The sequence below is a fragment of the Micropterus dolomieu genome, linkage group LG23 (genome assembly GCF_021292245.1).
Source record: "Micropterus dolomieu isolate WLL.071019.BEF.003 ecotype Adirondacks linkage group LG23, ASM2129224v1, whole genome shotgun sequence".
Taxonomy (NCBI): Eukaryota; Metazoa; Chordata; class Actinopteri; order Centrarchiformes; family Centrarchidae; genus Micropterus; species Micropterus dolomieu.
In genome coordinates, this window is record NC_060172.1 from 4,967,296 (window position 1) to 4,989,035 (window position 21,740).

A 21,740-nucleotide genomic window follows, 5' to 3' on the forward strand; every position below is an offset into this window, starting at 1 on the left:
CAAGTCTAATACATTTTCCCAGCCCAACATCAGGCATTTATCCTTTTTACAGTACAAACAAAATTCCATTCACTTCTCATGTCAGAAAACATTAGATTAGATTAGATTTCTTTCTCAACACAAGTATTTTAGAAACTGCTACATCATATGTTATATTCTTCTCACAACATAATATAACTTCTATTTCTAGAAACATAAAGCTAAGTTACATTTAGATAAACACATCTTCTAACTGAAATACACAGTGAGGCAGGGGCTGAGGATATTTCAGTGTCTGTCAGCATTACCTTCTGTGACACAAACCTCCCTGCATCCCCAGAACAGAAGTGAAACAGCAGACACTTTTATTTGGTCCCTCAGTGGCCTTCAGTACAGCATCACCTGCTGACAGGTCAACTGCTGTTTGGCAACCATTGACACATCATCCTGTGTATCGCTGGTTGGTTAATTTAACATATTGGCATAAAGAGTGGGAAACAGATATTTTGTATATATAAAAATATAAACCACTAAATAATTTGGGGGGTTTGCTTGTGTATGTTTTTTTATTATACTGAAATAATTTAGTAGTTATTGGCCAATAATGTTTTTTGAGTCATCGTGACTTAGCATTTAAGACTAATTTGCACACATTGATTTCTTAAAATCCTTAAAGTTTAGAAAACTCTGGAGCTCCCTGGATGTCCTGCTGTCCTGCACCACAGAGACTGAGCTGCTTAGTGCCAGAGAGACTAAGCTGAATACACTCCAAAGGTGACTGGAGTATACTCGCCTGGCCTTCGACACCATTGGATGAGGGGGTAAAGGGGTGCGGGATAGAAGAGTGAGGTATGGAGGGATGAGTGGAGAAATCTGGTCCGCAGTCCAAACCACAGCAAGACCGATGTCTGCTGAAGACAGACAGGAACTGGTGGAAGTCAAGATTCTGAGTAGGGGAGCCGACGCTTTGTGGACAAGGGCATAGAGACCACGTAAGAACTTCACACGGACAGGTGCACATGGGCGTTTCCGATATTTTTCTATAATTGAGGTGTGCTGGAGAGGACCAGCAACCATTTCAATTATGTGGTCAAGGACTCCCTGCCAGGAAGTGGTGGAGGCAGCTTCGATACGGAACGAATACCCAGAGTATGGCTTGGTGGACATTATGGATCTGGATTAGATTTGTTGAAGGTGGTGGTGAAACCAGAAGCCAATTTCCCCATCTCTATGATGACCAGACAGGTTGGTCTTGCTGCATTAAAGAGTGTCATGGTTGCCTGTTCAGATGGATGGTAGTTGAGGGTAGAAGCAGTTAACTAAGCACAGAAATCAAATACTAATTACCAAATCAACAAAATCTGAGCAATTCGCCAAAATCAGTAAGGCAAAAAACTCTAAATTCTCCCTGTGGTGTATGAAGCCTTGCAGATGACAGAACCAAACCAGGTCACAGAGAGCTGTGTAAAAAAAAAGGACAAATAAACAACAAGTCAACAGCGTTGGTCAGGCAAAATTATCCACTCCTTAAACGCTTCTGGTGTCCTCTGGAATCACCGGGTATGGATGTGTATGGAACCAGTGGAGGGCACTGATTCAGCATTTTAAGACGTCTAAAGCGAGGTGCAAACATTTTGCTATGGGATGTGGTCCAGCCTTGTGAAGACCTTTGGTTAGCATCCCAATGTTTAAGTGTGACAAGGCTGGGACAACCGCTTATCTGCAGCTCCAGTAGGTGACCTCCCTCTCCAGAGCCACATTAATCAGCTCCCGGGGCATTCCCAGGCCAGTGAGGAGATATAATCTCTCCACCTACTCCTGGGTGTTCCCCAAGGCCTCTTCCCAGCTGGAGCTGCCTGGAACACCTCTCTAGGGAGGTGCTCAGGGGGCATCCTTACCCGAACCACCTCAACTGGTTCCTTTCGACACAAAGGAGCAGTGGCTCTGTTCCAAGTTCCTCACAGATGACTAGGCTTCTCACCTAATCTCTAAGGGAGACGCCAGCCACTGTCTCATTTCGGCGACAAACTTAAGTTTCTTGCCCTGCAATGAGCTGTGACAAATAAGTTCTATGATCATCTCTACGGCCGCAGATTCTCTGTCCTGACTGACAACAACCCTCTCAAGTATGTGATGACCTCTGCAAAGTTGGATGCTACAGGCCAGCGGTGGGTGTCTCAGCTGTCTGCATTCGATTTTGATGTCCAGTATAGGATGGGTCAGAGTAACTCCAATGCTGATGCCTTCTCCTGTCTGTCAAATCAGGAAGTCAACCCGGTCCTGCAAACTTGCCCCCAGCAGGTGAGCTCGTGTGAAACACAAGAACCGGAAAGTCCCCCAGCTGAATGTGCTACAGCGTCCGAGGAGCCTGACCCCAGTTTGTCTTTGGAGCTAAGTGAGCCCTATGGTGGTGTGGGGACAGAGGTGCTGCCTTCCATGACACCACAGGAGATTCGTGCAGAAAGGAGAGGAGATCCTCGTTATCAGCCCAGTCTTGCACTTCAAAAGCCGTAACCGGAAACCGAGCCACAGTCAGAGAGATGAAGGTGGTAGGCATGTCTGCCTTCTCATAAAAGAGTGGAGGAGGTTGGTGATAAAAGATTGTATCATGTTCTGCTGTATTAGAGATCATCCGAGGTGTGCAGTAGAGCAGCTAGTACTGCCAGAGACACTTCACACATCAGTCAAAACTGTATGATGATTCGGGACTTTGGATTTGAGAGGACATTACAGATGATAAGAGAGAAATTTTACTGGCCAGGAATGTTCCAGGAGATCAAAGCTTGGTGTGAGCAGTGCGAGAGGTGCTGCCTCAGGAAGACCCCTACTGCGGGCCTCAGGGCTCCCCTGATCAGCATCCACAGCGGTGCCCCTATGGAGCTGATATGTATCAACTTTTTGACTCTTGAGACGTCCAAGGGTGGTATTGAAATGTGCTAATTGTTACAGACCACTTCTCCCGCTACGCACAGGCCTACCCCACTAAAGACCAAAAGACCTGCACAGTGGCTAAGGTGCTATGGAGAAACTTCTTCTGTCAGTTCGGTTTCCAAGCAAAATTGCATGCAGACCAAGGACGCAATTTCAAGAGCGCGATTGTGAGAGAGATCTGTAAGTGTACTGGCATCACAAAGACCCACACCACTCCCTACCACCTCCAGGGCAACGGGACCACCGAGAGGTTCAACAGAACACTCCTAAACATGCTGGGGACATTAGAGCCTCACCTGAAGCTCCGCTGGCATGAATATGTGGATGCTATTACTCACGCCTACAACTGCACACAACACGACTCAACTGGTTACACACCATACTATCTCATGTTCGGCAGGCATCCCCGGCTGCCAGTTGATCTCATCTTTGGGCTCTCCACCAGCACTGAGCCATCTGAGTACAGTATGTCCAAACTCTGCATGACTGTCTGTCACGGGCTTATGCTCAGGCCAACCAGATGTTTCGGCATGCTAAGAGCCAGCAGAAGAAATACTATGACCAAAAGGTAAGGACCAGTCCAGGGGACAGAGTCCAAGTCAAAGTGTGTCATGTGGAGGGACTGCAGAAGCTTGGAGACAGATGGGAGCCTCAACCATATATTGTGGTGAAAAAGCAACCTGTATATGTTCTGCAACCGGAAGATGGTGAAGCAGAAAGGGTGGTCCACCGTAACCTCCTCACACAGTTTATGTTTCTTCCAGTTGACCAGGTGGACAAAGCAAGACAGGTGGTCGAGCAGGGTTTGGATACAGGAGATGCTGTCATGGAGCCGGATGCAGCCGAGGACTTAGTAGTGGGTGATATGGAGGATAAGGTGGAGAGAAGACGAGGCAAGGCAAATGAGTGACGAGGAGGCAGATGGAACTGTCAGCGGTGCTGGTGCATCTCAAGGTCTCATTCCTCCTAGGAGAAATCCCCCAAGAAATCCATTTATCCTTTTTTGAACCATTCTTAGACAGGCTCCTCCCTCGAGGCCATGGTAGACCCTACCAGGAGCACCAGGCTCCAAACAACACAGCCTTCAGGTTCATAGGGACACACAAACCTCTCCACCACGATAAGCTGATGGTTCCCAGAGAGGTTCCACCTGTATGACGGAAGATTTAATCTTGAGAGTGGAATGCGCAGAAATGATAGGGTCAGGACATCAAGTGAAGGGAATAGAAAGCTGTAGGAGCTACTGTATATACTGTAAGAGTGTTTTGAAAAAAACTCCATCTGGTCAGATGAGAGTGTCCAGGGAACGACCCAGTTGGATAGCATCTCAAGAAGTCGTGACTAGTTGTGGTGTTAGTTGAAAATGATGGCTGGAAAGAGAAGTAAGAAAGACAGTCAGCAATTTAGTTTTCATGACGGATGTGGGAGGCTTGGATAATTAATGGGTCTGTCCTTTATTCCCAATGTCTAAAATGGTGCTGTTGTCAGAGTAGATGGCAATGGTTTTCTTGGACCATTTGAATGGCTGCTATGATGACTGGGTACATTTCATAGATTGTGGTGGAAGAAGTGAGGGAATTTGGGCAGCCATTTTGGCTGACTACCAACACCCGCCGTAGTAGACACCAAAGCTGACAGAAGGGGAAACGTCTGTGAAGGGACATTGAAGTTTTAAGGAGATGAGAGGTCTATAATTTGTCTCTTTTTTCCAGAATATTTTCTAGCAGCTATGCCAATTGGACTGATTCTGGACGTGGGGAGAGGTGGACTGGCAAATGGGCCGATCAAGAATGTTTCTTTGACTTCCTTATCAAGGGGTTTATTGACTGTGTTGGGATCAGTGATGGCTGACTGCTAGTTGTGGCATGTGTAGAAGGAAACTGGTATGACTTGCAAGCCTGGGTGGAAGCCTTGTGTGTCAGGAATCTATGCTGGAACCAAATTACAGGCTGGAGAAAGACAGGTAAAGTTAAAGTAATTTATTGAAGAAGGCAAAGCAAGTTTATTTGTATAGCACATTTCAACAACAAGGTAATTCAAAGTGCTTTACATAACACAAAAGCAACAGGGAAATATAAACATTTTAAAAGCAACATAGGGGAATTGAAAAAATACACATTAAAAATGAATAAAATCAGGGTTAAAAGAGTTCAATGGAAAATAGAAACAGGCTGAGGGGTTGAGCAAATAATTGAGTTACAATTATTTTGAAAAGAGAATAAACAGAGAAGTACACTTAATCTACTCTCTCTAGCTAGTCTGTTCTCGGGTCCTTAGCGATCTTTGGGTCCACTGAAACTCCAAAAACCCTCGGACACTACACAGAAACCAGGACATGTCTGTCCGCAGGCCACTCTGATCCAGTTATACTATGGACCCACCTGCACGTTTACAGGTGGACAGAGTTTCCTGCAAATCACTCAGGCGCAAGATTTAAGACCACTTCCTTCACTCCGTTCAATCTCACTCTCATTATCTTTTCACTCAGTTACCTACTCATTTCTCAATGTGTAAATATTCAATTAAAAGCAATGGTAAAAAGCTAAAAACAAAGAAAAAGAAAACAGGCCAGTAACAGTTACAGTGCAGTGTAAGTTATCAATCTACTAGTTAAAGGCAGTGGTAAAAAAAAATCTTAAATATTTAATTAAAAGCAATTGTAAAAAGTCTTCAGTCTTAATTTAAAAGAACTGACAGTTTCAGCAGACCTGCAGTTATCTGGGAGTTTGTTCCAGATATGTGGGGCATAATAACTGAACGCTGCTTCTCCTTGTTTAGATTTGACTCTGGTGACAGAAAGCAGACCTGCCCCAGACGACCTGAGAGGTCTGGATGGTACATAACAAAGGAGAAGATCAGAAATGTATTTTGGCCCTAAACCATAGTGCTTTATAAACCAAATCAAATGAAATCAATTCTTTGACATACAGGAAGCCAATGTAAAGACCTCAGAATTGGAGTGATGTGATCTACCTTTTTGGTCTTAGTGAGGACTCGAGCAGCAGAGTTCTGAATCAGCTGCGGCTGTCTGATGGATTTCTTAGGGAGCCCTGTAAGGACGCTGTTACAGTAGTTTAGTCAACTGAAAATAAATGCATGGATAAGTTTTTCCAGGTCTTGCTGAGACACAAGTCCTTTAATCCGTGATATATTCTTCAGGTGATAGTATGCTGACTTTGTAATTGTCTTAATGTGGCTCCTCAAATTCAGGTCTGAGTCCATGACTATACCAAGATTTCTGGCTTGATTTGTGGTTCTTGGTTTCTGTGATTGAAGCTGAGCACTGACTTTCAATCGTTCCTCCCTGACTCCAAAAACAATAACTTCAGTTTTATCTTTGTTTAATTGAAGAAAATTCTGGCACATCCAATCGTTGACCTGCTCAATACAGTTACTCAGCACCCGTATGGGATCATAGTCCCTGGTGAAATGGTTATGTAAATCTGTGTGTCATCTGCATAATTATGGTAACATATTTTGTTTGTTTGTTTTTCATAATCTGAGCCAGTGGAAGCATGTAAATGTTAAACAAAAGAGGCCCCAGAATGGAGCCTTGGGGAACTCCACATGTCATTTTTGTCAGCTCAGATGTGTGATTACCTATAGACACAAAGTAGTTCCTGTCCTTTAAGTAGGATTCAAACCAGTTTGGTACTGTGCTAGAAAGTTCAACCCAGTTTTCAAGTCTGTCGAGTAATATGTTGTGGTCGACCATGTCGAATGCAGCACTGAGATCCATTAATACTAAGACTGAAATTCTGCCACTGTCAGTGTTTAAATGGAAGAACATGTTAGTGAAGTGAAAAGGGCTGGCGAGAGGGGCTGGGGATTTGGGGGCTGAAATCCAGACTGTGTCTTGACAGAGTGAGCTGGCAAATTTGGCTGCCCAATACCCAACCATGTTTTATAAATGAGTAATTGTTTACATTGTTTACAACTCATGTATGTATTTATTTTATTTATATTTGTAAATAATATTGAGCTGTACTTCAGTGTGTGCAGCATAAATGATCATTTGTGTCTAATTTCTTAACCTACGCCAGTTTGCATATTTTCGAGTGGCCTTTTATTGTGGCCAGGCACATCTGTGCAGTCCCCATGCTGTCTGATCAGCATCTTGATATCCCACTCCTGTGAGGTGGATGGATTATCTCGGCAAAGGAGAAGTGCTCACAAAGATTTTAACAGATTTGTGAACAATATTTATGAGAAATAGGCCTTTTGTGAAAGTCTTAGATCTTTGAGTTCAGCTCATGATGAATGGGGGCAAAAACAAAAGTGTTGCATTTAGAATTTTGTTCAGTGTAGTTGGCTATGAAAAAACACTAGAGTTGGTAGTGTGAACGCCATTTTATATTATATTACTAGGGCTGGGCACCTTAACACGTTATCGTGTAAATGCATTAATTAATGCCAACAATTATTTTATCTCACGTTAACGCAGTTTATATTATTATTATTTTTTTTTATTTTTTTTTTAGTCCGTTTCTTACTGGCTCTGAATACACATACAGTCAAACAATGGGTCACATGAGTGGTGGGATTTGGATCAGCTTGCAAATCACAGCAGTGGAGAGTAGTGGAGAGTGGCTTCAGCAGACAACATTGGATGCAGCGTGTGGGAGAAGTGGATCAAGACAACATGTCTGTCACTTTTTTCCTGTTAATATCTTGTCTTCTTCACTGGTTGTGACATACTGTAAGTGTAGTTCTAATACAGTAACAAAAGATGTGAGAGCAAAGATTTTGCAAGCGTAAGCTACGCATACCCTGGGGGCTAAATCTTTCAATCCTAGTGACATCCCTGACACACACACACACACACACACACACACACACACACACACACATACACACACACTCTCTTTGTTGGAGAGATGCTTGGTTACAGTAGCCTACTGACCTGGTTTTTATGAACCTGTAAATTTAAGTACTCAAGCTACTTCAACATGTTTTCTATGTCATGAAATAGTCAGCAAACAAAGTATTAAAGATTGCCTTTTATTGAAATCAAGCTGCCTTAATGTTCATACTGTTATGTATTTTCACCAGTACCCATAGACCTTTAAAGGGACACGCCACCAATTTTACACATGAAGATGACTGATACTGAAGACTAATATCTCGGCTTCAATTTTGAATGAAATGTTCTTGTACTTTTTCACTGACTTGCAACATTGTACAATTGCAGTACTAATTCGCTGAAGTGCCCCTTTACTTTGAACATAACTTCATTAGTGATGAAAATACATTCACATATCTTTTAATACTTCTTGCCAAAACAAACTTTTACAATTCTTAAAAAAAGACATTTGAAAAATGATTAAAGGAACCTTAAAAAGCTAGTTCATAAGATTTTACAAAAAATATATATTAAGAAGAATAAACTGGATTGAAATCAGTGTTTTATGTGAAATACGACTGATCAATAAGAAACTGGTTAACAGGTAGCTTACTACGACGTTATTGTTATTCCTCTACCCTGCTGCATTTCTAGACAGAACATTGAAATAATTTCAACATAATCCATGCAGAAATAAGTTCAGAGTCCATCATTGTATCGTATAAGCATCATACACACTGTGTATCATTTTACATCCAATACAGCTACTTTATTGTTATAGAATAAAGCCATAATCCTCTGCCTGACCTCTTTCATTTGCAACCCATAGATAACAGCATTCAGGGCAGGCAAGGCAACATGTCCCAGTACAGCCGCCACTTTCCTGTGGTCTGACAGCTGAGGGAAACGGTGCAGGATCACAATGATGAAGCCAGACACCTGCAGTATGATAAACACAGCCAAGTGAGTTGCGCAGGTCTGCAGCGCTTTGCTGTTCAGCACCCTGTTTTTACTGCGCACACACACTGAAGCAATTTTCAGGTAGGTGAGAGAAACGCTGCCAATGGAGGAGCCCAGCAGGACAACCGTGTAGCCGAGGCCGTAGATGTTATTAATGAGCACATTTTCACAGGACAGCTTGAACAAGGAGGCATTATCGCAGAACAAGTTCAATATAACTGACCTGCAGCGTGACAGACGGACGCTGAGGCCTATGAGGATCGCTACCAGCACAAAGGCTGCTCCCCAGGCCCACACCGACAGCATCACCACCATCCTGGTGGTCATGATGGTGGCATAACGCAGAGGGTTGCAGATGGCTATGTAGCGATCAAAGGCCATGATCATGAGCACAGTGTGAGAGGCACTTGCATGCAGATGAACAAAAAAGGCCTGAATGGCACAGTCACTGTATCGAATGTACCGCTCTGAGTTTGACATTAAAAGATCTCTGAGTACAGGAGGTATAACTACCGTGGCCCCCAAAACATCATTAATGCTCATGTTGCAGAGCAGCAGATACATGGGCTGCTGGAGGCTCCTCTCCATGAAGGTCAGGATAACCAGGCCGATGTTGGACACCATAATGAAGATGTAGATGAGGAGGAGGAAGACAAATGCAGGAATGGAGGAGTCGGGGCTGACCATTAACCCCTCCAGGATTAGAATATCCCCACTGAAAGTCTGGTTTTCCATGTCTTCTTTGTCATGAAGCAATCAAGTTATAGTTAAAGAGTTACCGTTACAGAAAAGCAACAAGATTTCACAATTCATCTATATAAATAACCTAATGAAGTTATAGTGAATTAAAATAATTCCACATTATAATGACACGTTGTAATCTGACACAGACTTTAGTTAGTCTGAATTGTTAGTCTGAAGTTAATACACAGGCATCAAAATATGAAGTCACGTGTGTTTGTTTTCAGCCTATTTAATATAATTAAACAGTGATTAAAATATTTCTTCACTTAAAATGGCAATAAGAAATTTTAAAAAACGTGACAGGTATTTCACAATGACTCTATATAAATAACATAATGAAGTTCCTCTGAACTGTTATTCTGAATTTGTTGACATGCATCCAAGTGAAGTAACAACTGTGTACCATTTCAGCCTGATTGATTAAAGAGTTGGTTTACCTGAATTACATATTAGAATAAAAAACATTACAAAAATGTCCCCAGTTAGGCTGTGAACCGTTTTCACTGGAATTAATTTCTACAAAAGAAGATAGTGTTTGTCAATCCAGAATAACAGGGACAGATCAACCAGAAATTTGCCTCAAGAGGCGTTACAGTCTTAACAGCATCTACAGATTTCCTCTGTCCTTAGACCCTCGATTCAGCTAAAGAAAAACCTTAAAATCCTTTTTGCAAAACGAAAATGGATGAAACCTCAGGAAGAGAGGAAGGATCCGTCTTCCAGGACCGACAGATACAATGCTGTCCGTGCTGGGAGCAGCACAAAAAAAAATTCCATTCAACTCCAATGTATTGGAGTGAAAGCACAAAACATGGCAAATACAATTAATATTTGGGTGAACCACCTTTCTTTAAAAAGCTGGAAGATAATTAAGTGTAAAGTTTTGTGCTCAGTAGGAAATTAGATTAGATTTCTTTCTGAACACAAGTATTTTATAAGCTGCTGCAGCAAATTAAAGATATATTCTTCTCAACAGCATAACGTAACTTCTATTTAACATACAGTTAACATTAGCATACAGTTAAATTACATTTAGATAAACACAGCTGCGACATGATTCCTGCGACACAAACCTCCCTCCAACCCCAGACCAGAAGGGAAACCGCTTTTTATTTGGTCCCTAAGTGGCCATCAGCTGCAGCATCACCTGCTGACAGGTCAACTGCTGCTTGGCAGCTGTTGATGCTCAGTACCCAGCATCATCATGTGTATCTCCGGTTTATTTAAAATCTTCTAACTCTTGGCATAAAGAGTACATTTAAATGCAATATTTCGCAAAAGTAAGTACACCCCTCACATTTTAGTAAATATTTGATTCTATCTTTTCATGTTTCAACACTGAAGAAATGACACTTTGTTACAGTGTAAAGTAGTGAGTGTCCAGCTTGTATAACAGTGTAAATCTGCTGTCCCCTCAAAATAACACATCACACAGCCGTTAATGTCTAAACCGCTGGCAACAAAAGTGAGGACACCTTTAAGTGAAAATGTCCAAATAGGGCCCAAACTGTCTATATCTTTTGTGGCCACCATTATTTTCCACCACTGCCTTTACCCTCTTGGGCATGGGGTTCACCAGAGATTCACGGGCCTCATGGCCGACATGCTGACTGATAGAGTTAACCAATCGACATGCATACAATCAATAACTTTAGTTATAGTAAGTTTCGGCACATGCCCTGTGATGACTAGGGTTAGTAGTTAGCTAGCTAGCTTGTTGGTCAGCTCCCCCAGGCCCAGTCACACAGACCACAGCAGCCAACACAGCAGACATGTCCAGCAACAGCTGAACGATACTGTTAATGTTCGTACCGCTGTTATTCATTAAATCATTAAATTCTCAGTAATGTTGTAAAGTTTTAACCTAAATCGAGAGACATCTGGCTTGTGGTGTACAGATCATTATTGGCTTGTGAAATTTAAAATCACTTGGGAAAAAATAAAAACTAAGAACTAAAGAAGATATGAAAGGGGACTGCCATTGGTTTATTCTTATAAATAAATATTTGCAGGAATTATAGTATTACTATACTATATAATTATAGTATAGTAAATATTAAAGCATTATGTATACTGAATACTATGTTAACATTTACCTTATTTAACAACCGTTAACGGCTCTGCGTGGCCCGAGCACCCGAGATAAACGTCATCACGTTTTGTGCGCGGTGGCTTCTGGGACGAGCCATTTATGGAAGTTCAACTTCCGTCACATTTGTCTGCGGGCTGTTGCTGAACCCTTCTCGAGGTCAGCAATGACTGCTCTCATTCATCAAAAATGTGTCTATACAACAAGACAACCATCCTTTAACAGTTTTCTGACAGCGGACCAGTTTAAAATATTGCAGTGAGTAATGCAACAGTAAGGAGCAGCACAGCGAGCTGTTAGATAAAGAGCTGCTCACCTCCACCTTCTCAGCCAAGTAACCAACTCCTTTCACTTTCGCTTTTTGCAGATTCATGTTGTGTGCAGCATAAAGTCAGATCATGACTGCTCACAGAATTATGGAAAATACCAATATTGTCAGACAATAGTTTGTTTAGCTGCCCCAGACTTCTGTGCCCTGTGATATTAAAAGGTATCTGTTACCACCAGTAACTACAGGTGACTCATGCCCAATAACAGCAAAGCTGCATAATAGCATCAAAACCGATTAATTAATGCCAATCAGAGTTACATTTACAATTACAGATTTTAACCATCACTCCTCGGTGAACTCCTTGGCTGCGGTCTAAGAGCATTTTCGAGTTAAGTAGGCCTGTGTAGATTTATCATTATGGATTTAGCCTACCATGTTTTACTGGAGTCTGTTCACACTGATATAAACTGGTAAAAACGTTCATTTTGCGAAAGTTGAAAATATTAAACAGTAATATGGCAATTATTTTTGAAAGTCTGGCCCCCACAGTGTCTGCTTATAAAAACTGGTACCCAGGAACAATGTAGTTGAGGACCCCTGATGTAGAGGTCAGTACTTCCATTGGTGGTTAAAAATAAGTTTTCATAGTTTGGTAAGATGCTTTGCTCCAAATAGTCAAAAAGACATCAGTGCATGACAATGTTTGTTGGCATTAGCAACTTGCTGGGAACTAGTTATTTATTATACTAACGCTTATGATGTCCCAATGAAAGTACCACCTGTTTGAATGTAAATAGGGATATGACTTCATACACAGGCCAGTGTTTCCCATTCTGACAGTCCAGTGCGACCCGCAAGAGTCTAATCTGTTTCCTAATGAAGTGATCATTATAACATGAAAAGTCACTGTTTTTCGCCTTTGATTAGGCAAAGTATCTGTCAAATTAAAATTGAAAGCGCCATATGGCTCTGTTCCCTTATCAAATCGCAAAAGACTGCAATTTAATTAAATAGGTAAAACAAAAGTAGTAAGTAAGATATAAAATCAATATGAAAAAAGTTATTTTAGGAGGTTAAAAAGTAACTAAGTAACTTTTACTTTAGTAAATTTTAAAGGAGCTATTTTTTACTTTTACTTGATGTTTATACTGGTAACTTTACTTGTACTTAAGTAAAAGTTCATCAAAGTAATCTTACTTTTACTTAAGTAGAATATTTTTGTACTCTTTCCACTTCTGTCCAGGACCTTGCTGGACACCCGTACAGGACACCAGTGTAGTAGTCCAAGTGGGAGGTGATGAAGGCATGTGTGAATGACTCACAAAGTATAAGAGTGACTCTGAGGTGACATAAAGTGAAGGTCGAAGTCTGGAGATGTTCTGGAGGTGGTAGAAGGCAGACTTGGTAATGAGATGTGACTTTAATGAGAGGGTGGAGTCCAAAATGACACCAAGGTTTCAGACTTCTTAGGATGGGGAGATGGAGCAATCTACTTTGAGGAGTAGATCTCCTATCCTACAGCAATAGCCAACAACACTACTCCTCCAACTACCAATAACCAACCAACATACCAACACCACCACTCCTCCACCTACCAGCACCTAGCCAAAATACTGCTAATCCAACAACCACCCAAAAATACTGCTCCTCCGCCTACCAGCAGCCAGCCATCAATACTGTTCCTCCACCTGCCAGCACCCAGCCAAAATACTGCTAATCCAACAACCAGCCAAAACACTGCTCCTCCACCTACCAGCAGCCAGCCAAAACCCGTCAACTAGCCAACAATACTGCTCCTCTATCTACCAGCAGCCAGCCAAAAGCCAGCAACTAGCCAACAATACTGCTCCTCCACCTACCAGCAGCCAGCCAAAAGCCAGCAACTAGCCAACAATACTGCTCCTCCACCTACCAGCAGCCAGCCAAAAGCCAGCAACTAGCCAACAATACTGCTCCTCCACCTACCAGCACCCAGCCAAAACCCGTCAACTAGCCAAAAATACTGCTCCTCTATCTACCAGCAGCCAGCCAAAACCCGTCAACTAGCCAACAATACTGCTCCTCCACCTACCAGCAGCCAGCCAAAAGCCAGCAACTAGCCAACAATACTGCTCCTCCACCTACCAGCAGCCAGCCAAAAGCCAGCAACTAGCCAACAATACTGCTCCTCCACCTACCAGCAACCAGCCATCAATACTGCTAATCATCCAACGAAGGTTAAAATCAAGGGCAACTGGACTTGGTTGAAGATACTGGAAGACGTTTCGTCCCTCATCCGAAGGACTTCTTACTGAACTGAAGAAGTCCTTCGGATGAGGGACGAAACGTCTTCCAGTATCTTCAACCAGAACTGAAGAAGTCCTTCGGATGAGGGACGAAACGTCTTCCAGTATCTTCAACCAAGTCCAGTTGCCCTTGATTTTAACCTTCGTTGGATAACTATGACCTGGATGACTGAGAATCTTCATAGACAATACTGCTAATCCAACAACCAGCCAAAACATTGCTCCTCCACCTACCAGCAGCCAGCCAACATCCAGAAACAAGCCAACACACTGCCAACTAAAGCATAAGACTAAGAACTAAGGCAAAGAACTAAAACGCAGGACTAAACGAAGAACTAAGATAAGAGACAAGACAGATATTAAGAAAACTTAAACAAAGTTTGAGGACTAAAACTGGACCCAGATGAAACCATGGTATCCTATGGCGTGACTTCTTTGTTCACCTGCATCCCCACCATAGAAGCAGTTGAAACCGTCAGGAAACGGCTAACACAAGACAACACCCTGGACAACAGAACCAGCCTCAGCCCTGACCAAATCTGTAAATTACTCCACCTCTGTCTAAACACCACCTATTTCCAGTACAACGGTGGATTCTACAGACAGAAGCATGGCTGTGCCATGGGCCAATTGTGGCAAACATCTACATGGAAGAAGTGGAGAACAAAGCCCTCAACTCCTTCAGAGAAACAGCAACGAGCCACTGGTACAGATATGTGGACGACACCTGGGTCAGAATTAAAAGCCAGGAAGTGCAAGCCTTCACAGAACACATCAACTCTGTGGACAGTAACATCAAGTTCATACGAGAAGATGTTCACAACAACAGTTTGGCCTTCCTGGACTGCGCTGTACACATTGAAGAGGACAGGAGCCTGCAAATTGGTGTTTACAGAAAACCCACACACACAGACCAATACCTACTGTTTGATTCACACCACCCACTGGAGCACAAGCTAGGGGTCATGAGAACACTGCACCACAAAGCGGAAAACATACCAACAAGCGCCCAAGCCAGAGAGAAGGAACAGAACCACCTGAAGGGGGCACTTACAGCCTGTGGATACCCTAAATCAGTGATTCTTAACCTGGGGGTCGGGAGAATGCTAATATAGACACAAAAATATGATAATAATAACTTAGAAAAATAACTAGACGGACTACAGATGTGAATTTAATCACTTTGGGTGGACACTGTAAATATTTTGCACTGTCCAGTAGTTGGCGGCAATGCCAATCGCTATAAAATGACAAAGAAGAATCAGGCCCCGATCAAACAGAAAGCGCTTTGCAGGTTTGAAAATGCGAGGCTCACAGCAATGCCTTTTTGGTTGAATTTACAAAAGAGCAAAGCGCTGTGTTTTTTTTAATGTTGCAAGGCAACCACCAAAGCAGCTGTCCTGTCCTGCCTTATCAAAGATTATAGTGCCAGTGATCTGTAATCTTTCGTTTGCTGCTCTTTTGTTGCTAAAAACATCTGCTTTAATAAAAGAGTGGAGAGTGCATGCTCTGGTCTTCTTTTGAGTGTCTGAGGAGGAGACAGGGAAAGGGAGATATATGTGGGCACATGAGACCCTCAGAAAGGGGAGACACCGCTGATAGTAGCCCACCAGTTGATCCAAGGGCTTCATCTTGATGACGGTCGGTCAGGGACAGACTGTTGCAGTCTCCGGACAATCCAAGCAACTGTAAACTTCCATCAGCGCAACTGAGGTCTCTCCATTCATTAGATTGGACAATGGAGAAAAATGCGGATGACGTTGGGCACGAGTTGAATTTTTTTCAACTCCGTGCGCTCATGGCGCAGCAGGTGGCCAAAATGTGTGGCGCCCAGGGCACATTAACAGCGTGCAGAACGCTCACTGCCAATAGAATACAATTTTAAAAAGGCATGAAACGCATTCTGTGTGATCCGCTGGGGGGGGTCGCGAAATATTTTCAACTTCAGAAAAGGGGTCGCACTGCCAGAAAGGTTAAGAACAACTGCCCTAAATGGACCTTTGTGAAAACAGCCATAAGATCAAAGAAGAACCAAACTACAGGGGATGAAGAAAATAAGGTCAAATGCAACAACATTGTGATTCCATAGGGTTAGGGTTAGGGTTAGGGTTACGTCTTCCAGTATCTTCAACCAAGTCCAGGTGCCCTTGACTTTAACCTTCATTGGATAAACAAGCGAATGAACAAAAGACTAAAATCAGCTACAAAACCCTAAACATGACAAGATCAAATAAAGCATACAGAACACAAAACCAAACCTATGAAAACAGGAACCCAAAACCACATTCCTTACAATTGTTCTGTGTGATGGAACTGCACATTTTGGAGTGGCCTTTTATTGTGGCCAGCCTACGGCCTTTTATTGTGGCCAGCCTAAGGCACACCTGCGCAGTCCCCATGCTGTCTGATCAGCATCTTGATATGCCACACCTGTGAGGTGGATGGATTATCTCGGCAAAGGAGAAGTGCTCACTAACACAGATTTTGACAGATTTGTGAACAATATTTGAGAGAAATAGGCCTTTTGTGTACATAGAGAAAGTCTGCATTTATAATTTTGTTCAGTGTACATAGGCTACATCGGTCTACTTAACCAGCCAATGAAGCTGCTCACTGTGGAGTGATGGTTAAAATCTGATTGGCGTGATATATTAATCAACCAGTTTTGATGCTATTATGGAGCAGCGCCGTTATTGTACATGAGACACCTGTAGTTACTGGTGGTAACAACAGATGTCTTTTAATAGCACAGGGCACAGAAGTCTTTGGCAGCTAAACAGACTATTGTGGGGCAGTTATTGGTATTTTCCATGTGAGCAGTCATGATCTGACTTTATGCTGCACACAACATGAGTCTGCGAACAGCGAAAGTGAAAGGAGTTGGTTACCTGGCTGAGAAGGTGGAGGTGAGCAGCTCTGCTGCTCCTGACTTTTACATTACTCACTGCAATATGTAGGAAATGACGGCTGTCTTGTCATGTAGACGTATTTTTGATGAATGGGAGCAGTCAGTGCTGATCTCACTAACAGATTGCATTTTCTGTGACTACTTCAAAATAAAAGTCAACTTTTGTTTTTCCAGTTAAATGCTTTTAATGTGAAGCTGCGGCAGCAGGAAATGTTCAGTTTGCATTAGCAGTAACTTAATACAGCGTTTTTCACATCTTACATACACTGCATCATAAAGCTGTTATGCTTATCTTGCACTTGAAGCCAAAGTGGTTGTGAGTTTTTCCTTGTACTTTTTTTTTTACTCAGTAACGGACGTGATGTAGCAAAGTATTATACTTTAAACAGCACATACTTAAGTACAAGTAAAATTACAAATTTAAATAACTACGTTAAAAAGTACACAAAAAAACACACAATTACAGTAACATGAGTAATTGTAATTCGTTACTTTCCATATCAGGGCTGCATAATCAACCATCACCTTGAGGGGGGTTCCAGGGGGTCCACAAAAGCAAAAAGGGGAATTTCACTATAATTCCATCCATAAGTAACACAATTACTATTTTGGTCATTGGTTTCATACACTTTCTGTAATAAAACATTGACCAATCTAAACAAGCACTAAATAAAAGAAACTCATTTGCATTTACATTAAAATGATGGCAAAACCCTTCTGGACTGGAACCATTTTGACAGGAACTTCCGTATCTCTTTAGACTGAACCCCGTAAATAATGGGGTTGAGGTTGGCAGGGATGATATTAAACAGAATGGCAGAGACTTTTCTGTAGCCAGAGTACTGAGGGAAGCGATGCAGGACGATGATGAGCATTCCACATAATAACATAATTAGATATACAAAGAGGTGAGTGCTGCAGGTCTTCAAGGCTTTACTGTTCAAAGATTTGCTCTTACTGGTCAGACAGACTACTGTAATCTTAGCATAGGTGAGAACCATGCTGCCTATTGAAGCTGTGAACAGGACCACAGTGAAAGTGAGGCCATAGATGTTATTAATAGAAACATCTTCACAGGAGAGTTTAAACAGTGAGGCATTGTCACAGAAAGGGTTAGTGATCAGAGTCCTGCATCGGTTCAGCCGTATGGTCAGACCGAGAAGAATCCCGACCAGAACAAAGGCCACTCCCCAGGCAGAAACTGTCAGCTTGATCACCATCTTGTTGGTCATTATGGCAGCATAGCGCAGGGGATAGCAGATGGCCACATATCTGTCAAAGGCCATAATCATGAGCACAGTGTGGGAAGTGGTAGCGAACATGTGTGTGGTGAAAGCTTGGACCACACACTCATAATAACTGATGAGGCGCTCAGAGGGAGGCCTCAACAAGTCTACAAGCAAACGGGGCACCATGATGGAATTTCCAACAATGTCGTTCACTGGCAGGTTGCAAAAAAGGAAATACATAGGCTGGTGAAGGTTTTTGTCCATGAAAACCAGGACCATAATGCCTACATTGGCTAGTATAATAATTAGGTAGGAGAAAAAGAAAAAGAAAAAGACAGGGTACGTGGAAACTTCTGCGACTTGTAATCCCTCCAGCTGGAGGGTAAGGCTGTTGAATGTGTAGTTTTCCATCAACCTGAAACAAAAGAAACAAAAGCTGAGTTGTTAATTGCATTAGGTCTTTCTTATCAAGATATCATGACCAATTATATGTTATATCATGATCGTTTCTGCAAATGTAAATGTATTGATTTAACTACAGAAGGCAGTTCATGAAAAAGATTTCAGAAATCATTAGAAACAGAAAGACTGGTTGTTGCAAAAAAAATAAAATGGCACACTTGGAATATACTATAGATAAATAAACTGTATTAATAGAGCAAATCAAAACAAAGTACAAAGTGCTTCACAGAGAGAAATATATAATAAAATACCACAGTGAATGATAAAATACACGGCAAAATAAGGCAAAATAAAAAAGATAAAATCAGCATATGCTTTCCGACAATAATCAATAATATCTTAGAAATAGTTTGGTTATGAAATAATTAAAGCCTTTAAATATTACCTATTTATTTCCCTTGCTGTGCCCTCACCAGCCATCAAAAACCCACCAGCCAACCTTCGGCCAAAAGACCATAAGCTCTGTCTCTGATATAGAGGTTTAGTCATGGCTGATGAAAGTTGTTATGATGGTAGCCATAGCAACTGTGAACCGACAGGCAGAACGTTAGGCAGCACTGCTTGACTTACTGATGAAGGTTGGGAGTGATTGTAGTTGAGTAAGGGCTTGTGTCCACAGTGTTTATTTCTGGCATGCACAGCTAACAACAAGCTTCTCACCTAAAGTCTACACTAAAGTCTTCCCACTGTTCCACTGAGTTAGAAGTGAAAATATTCTGGCTCTTTTGGGTAAAAGAGGTTGTTGTCAGGGCACCGGTTAGCTTAACACTATAGAGACAGCGCCCCATGTACAAAGGCCGAGCCCTTGCCGCAGTGTCCCGGGTACGAGTCCGACCCGCGAACCTTTGCTGCGCGTTGTGCCCTTTGTCTGTCTCTCATATGTCCTGGCGAAAAGCCCCAAAAACATCTATTTCTTCATCTAAAAGTACTCAAAATTTGAAATGGTTGCCTAAAAAAAAATGCTTCTGAGCGGCAGCTCAGGCTAATTTGGTGCCAGTGTAGGGATTTAATTGTCGTGGGTGCAAAGGAAAATTTGTATCTGTTAGTTTTTATCCTGGGGAGTCTGTATCTTTGCCCAGAGGGGAGAAGAACAAATTCCTTCAAAAGAGGGTGGTCAGAGCGGGCTGTGATAGGCCGAGCCTTACGTATAACTAGTTTTTTACAGATGTCTGCCACGGAAAGCTCTTGAGTGCCAGTTATTGTGCTGGCTACCTTAACAATGTTGGTCAGTTTATTCAATTAAAGATTTATAAAATAGAGTCATCAGAGTTTTGTCCACATTAAAGGTGTTCAGTCTGCACAGAAAGTGAAGCCTTTGAAGACCCTTCTTGTAGACAGCAAAAGTGTTAAGACACATATATCTACGTGCGTACCTACGCTACATCCGTCACATAGCCATGCATTTATACTTGTCCGTCATTCTGCAATTCAAACTCACAAACACTAGTCAGCAGCAGCGCTACAGCGTCCACTGTGGAGACTTTTGCCGGCTGAGCAGGCTAACTTCCGGTTTAGCGCTCCGCTAACATGAATGAGGGTAAAATTGTAAACGTGCGGCTGGTGTAGCCTTTTAAAATGTTACCGACCGAATGGATCACATTCTGATAACAAAATGAGTCATTTCGCTCGGGTTGCGACAGTCAAATATATCTATATAATAATAATATATATATAATATATATATATATATTCACTGTGTTAGAGCTGCCGTTTTGGTCGCTAGTAAATGTTACGTCAAAGCGCGGGGTACTTCCAGTCGGCCCGGAGGTGTTGTGAGGCTCCCCAGCCGACCAATCACAGAGCTTATGGTCCGCGTCGACTCGACGTTTAGTTACATTTTGGAGGAGGTGCACGTCAGGCTACGGCGTAGCCTCTGCGTAGTAGCGTAATAAATTGCACTTTAAGGTCAACGTTTTCGTCAATAACTGTTCCTAGGTACTTGTAACACTCCACTGTCTCAATAGGTGAGCCCTTGATTATTGTTTGAGAGGTTGAGTGGGGAGTTTTCCTGAATTCTGTGGCCATGTTTTTAGTTCTAAAAAGTGGTGGTCACAACATTCAACAAAGTGGTTCAAAACTCACCCATGGTCGACCTTGAACTTCACAAGAAACCTGCTTTGGCAATTGCATGTTGCTTTGTTCACTGCAGTGTTAGCAGAGTACTTGAAGTATGTGGTAATGGGTGAAGGGTTGGTACAATCATTTGTTGCAGCAACCCTTGAGACAGTGTTCCTGTTGAATGGCCAAGAGGCCAGAGACAGAGCCTCGGGTGACCTGGTCATTTATAGGACTGTATATGGGGGCATGACCTCGAGGTAAAGCACAGTTTTTAGAGAAGGTTGAAAGATCTTGTGCTTGTGATGAAAGATTTGCCGCTGGATGTGAAATTACAGTTTCGTGCTCGTGCGGCATCTCACATAGTGGAAACAAAAAAGGAACTTGGTTTGGATCAAGAACAGAAGTCAGATGTTGTTGAATGAAAGCTGCTTTAGTGTGGTCTGAGCCATGAGGCCTCCCATGCTAATGTCATGGAAATATGACCTCACTGTTTCACCACCACTTTGTTTGTTTGCTGTTGTTACAGCGACAATTTGTTAATTAGTACCATTAGCCGAAGGAACTCTGCAGGGATCCTTCAGCTAACGCAGACCTCCCACCCCAACAACTGAATCAACAAGCTCCTGCTTCTTTGAAGAGGAAAGTTTGGCCCCAGAGGGCTTTAGGCAACATCAACACTCAAAAGATCATACTTTTTTAACTTTTTTATTGTGACTTTTCTTAAGATTTTGTGCACACCACAGCTTAATGATTTTTTACACCATTGAATGACACAATAGTTGAAGTTGCATTTGTATTAAGCGTTATAGACTTTCTTCTAACCTCTTTCCCTTCAGTTTATGTTGTAATAATTCTGGATCTTTCTGCATTCTCACTCTCTGCCAAATTAAAATTATGTTTAATCAAAGTTCACTATACTAATACTTAATGGAAACTTGGTGGTGACACAAGCTACAGAGTGCAGGGGGGGGGGGGGGGGGG

At 42.3% G+C, this 21,740-nt stretch overlaps 2 protein-coding genes across 2 annotated transcripts; both read right to left on the bottom strand.

The window, feature by feature from the left end:
• Positions 1-8,497: 8,497 nt before the first annotated feature.
• On the bottom strand, positions 8,498-9,448 carry LOC123963030 (olfactory receptor 5B17-like). Its single transcript, XM_046039548.1, has one exon. The coding sequence runs from the start codon at positions 9,446-9,448 to the stop codon at positions 8,498-8,500; it is 951 nt and encodes a 316-aa protein (XP_045895504.1).
• An 8,143-nt stretch (positions 9,449-17,591) lies between these two features.
• Positions 17,592-19,180, bottom strand: LOC123963338 (olfactory receptor 146-like). Its single transcript, XM_046040130.1, has 2 exons — positions 19,087-19,180; positions 17,592-18,654 (listed from the first exon to the last, which is right to left on the bottom strand). Exons 1-2 carry the CDS (start codon positions 19,119-19,121, stop codon positions 17,706-17,708), a joined length of 984 nt encoding a protein of 327 aa, XP_045896086.1. The 5' UTR covers positions 19,122-19,180; the 3' UTR covers positions 17,592-17,705.
• Between the last annotated feature and the right edge of the window lie 2,560 nt (positions 19,181-21,740).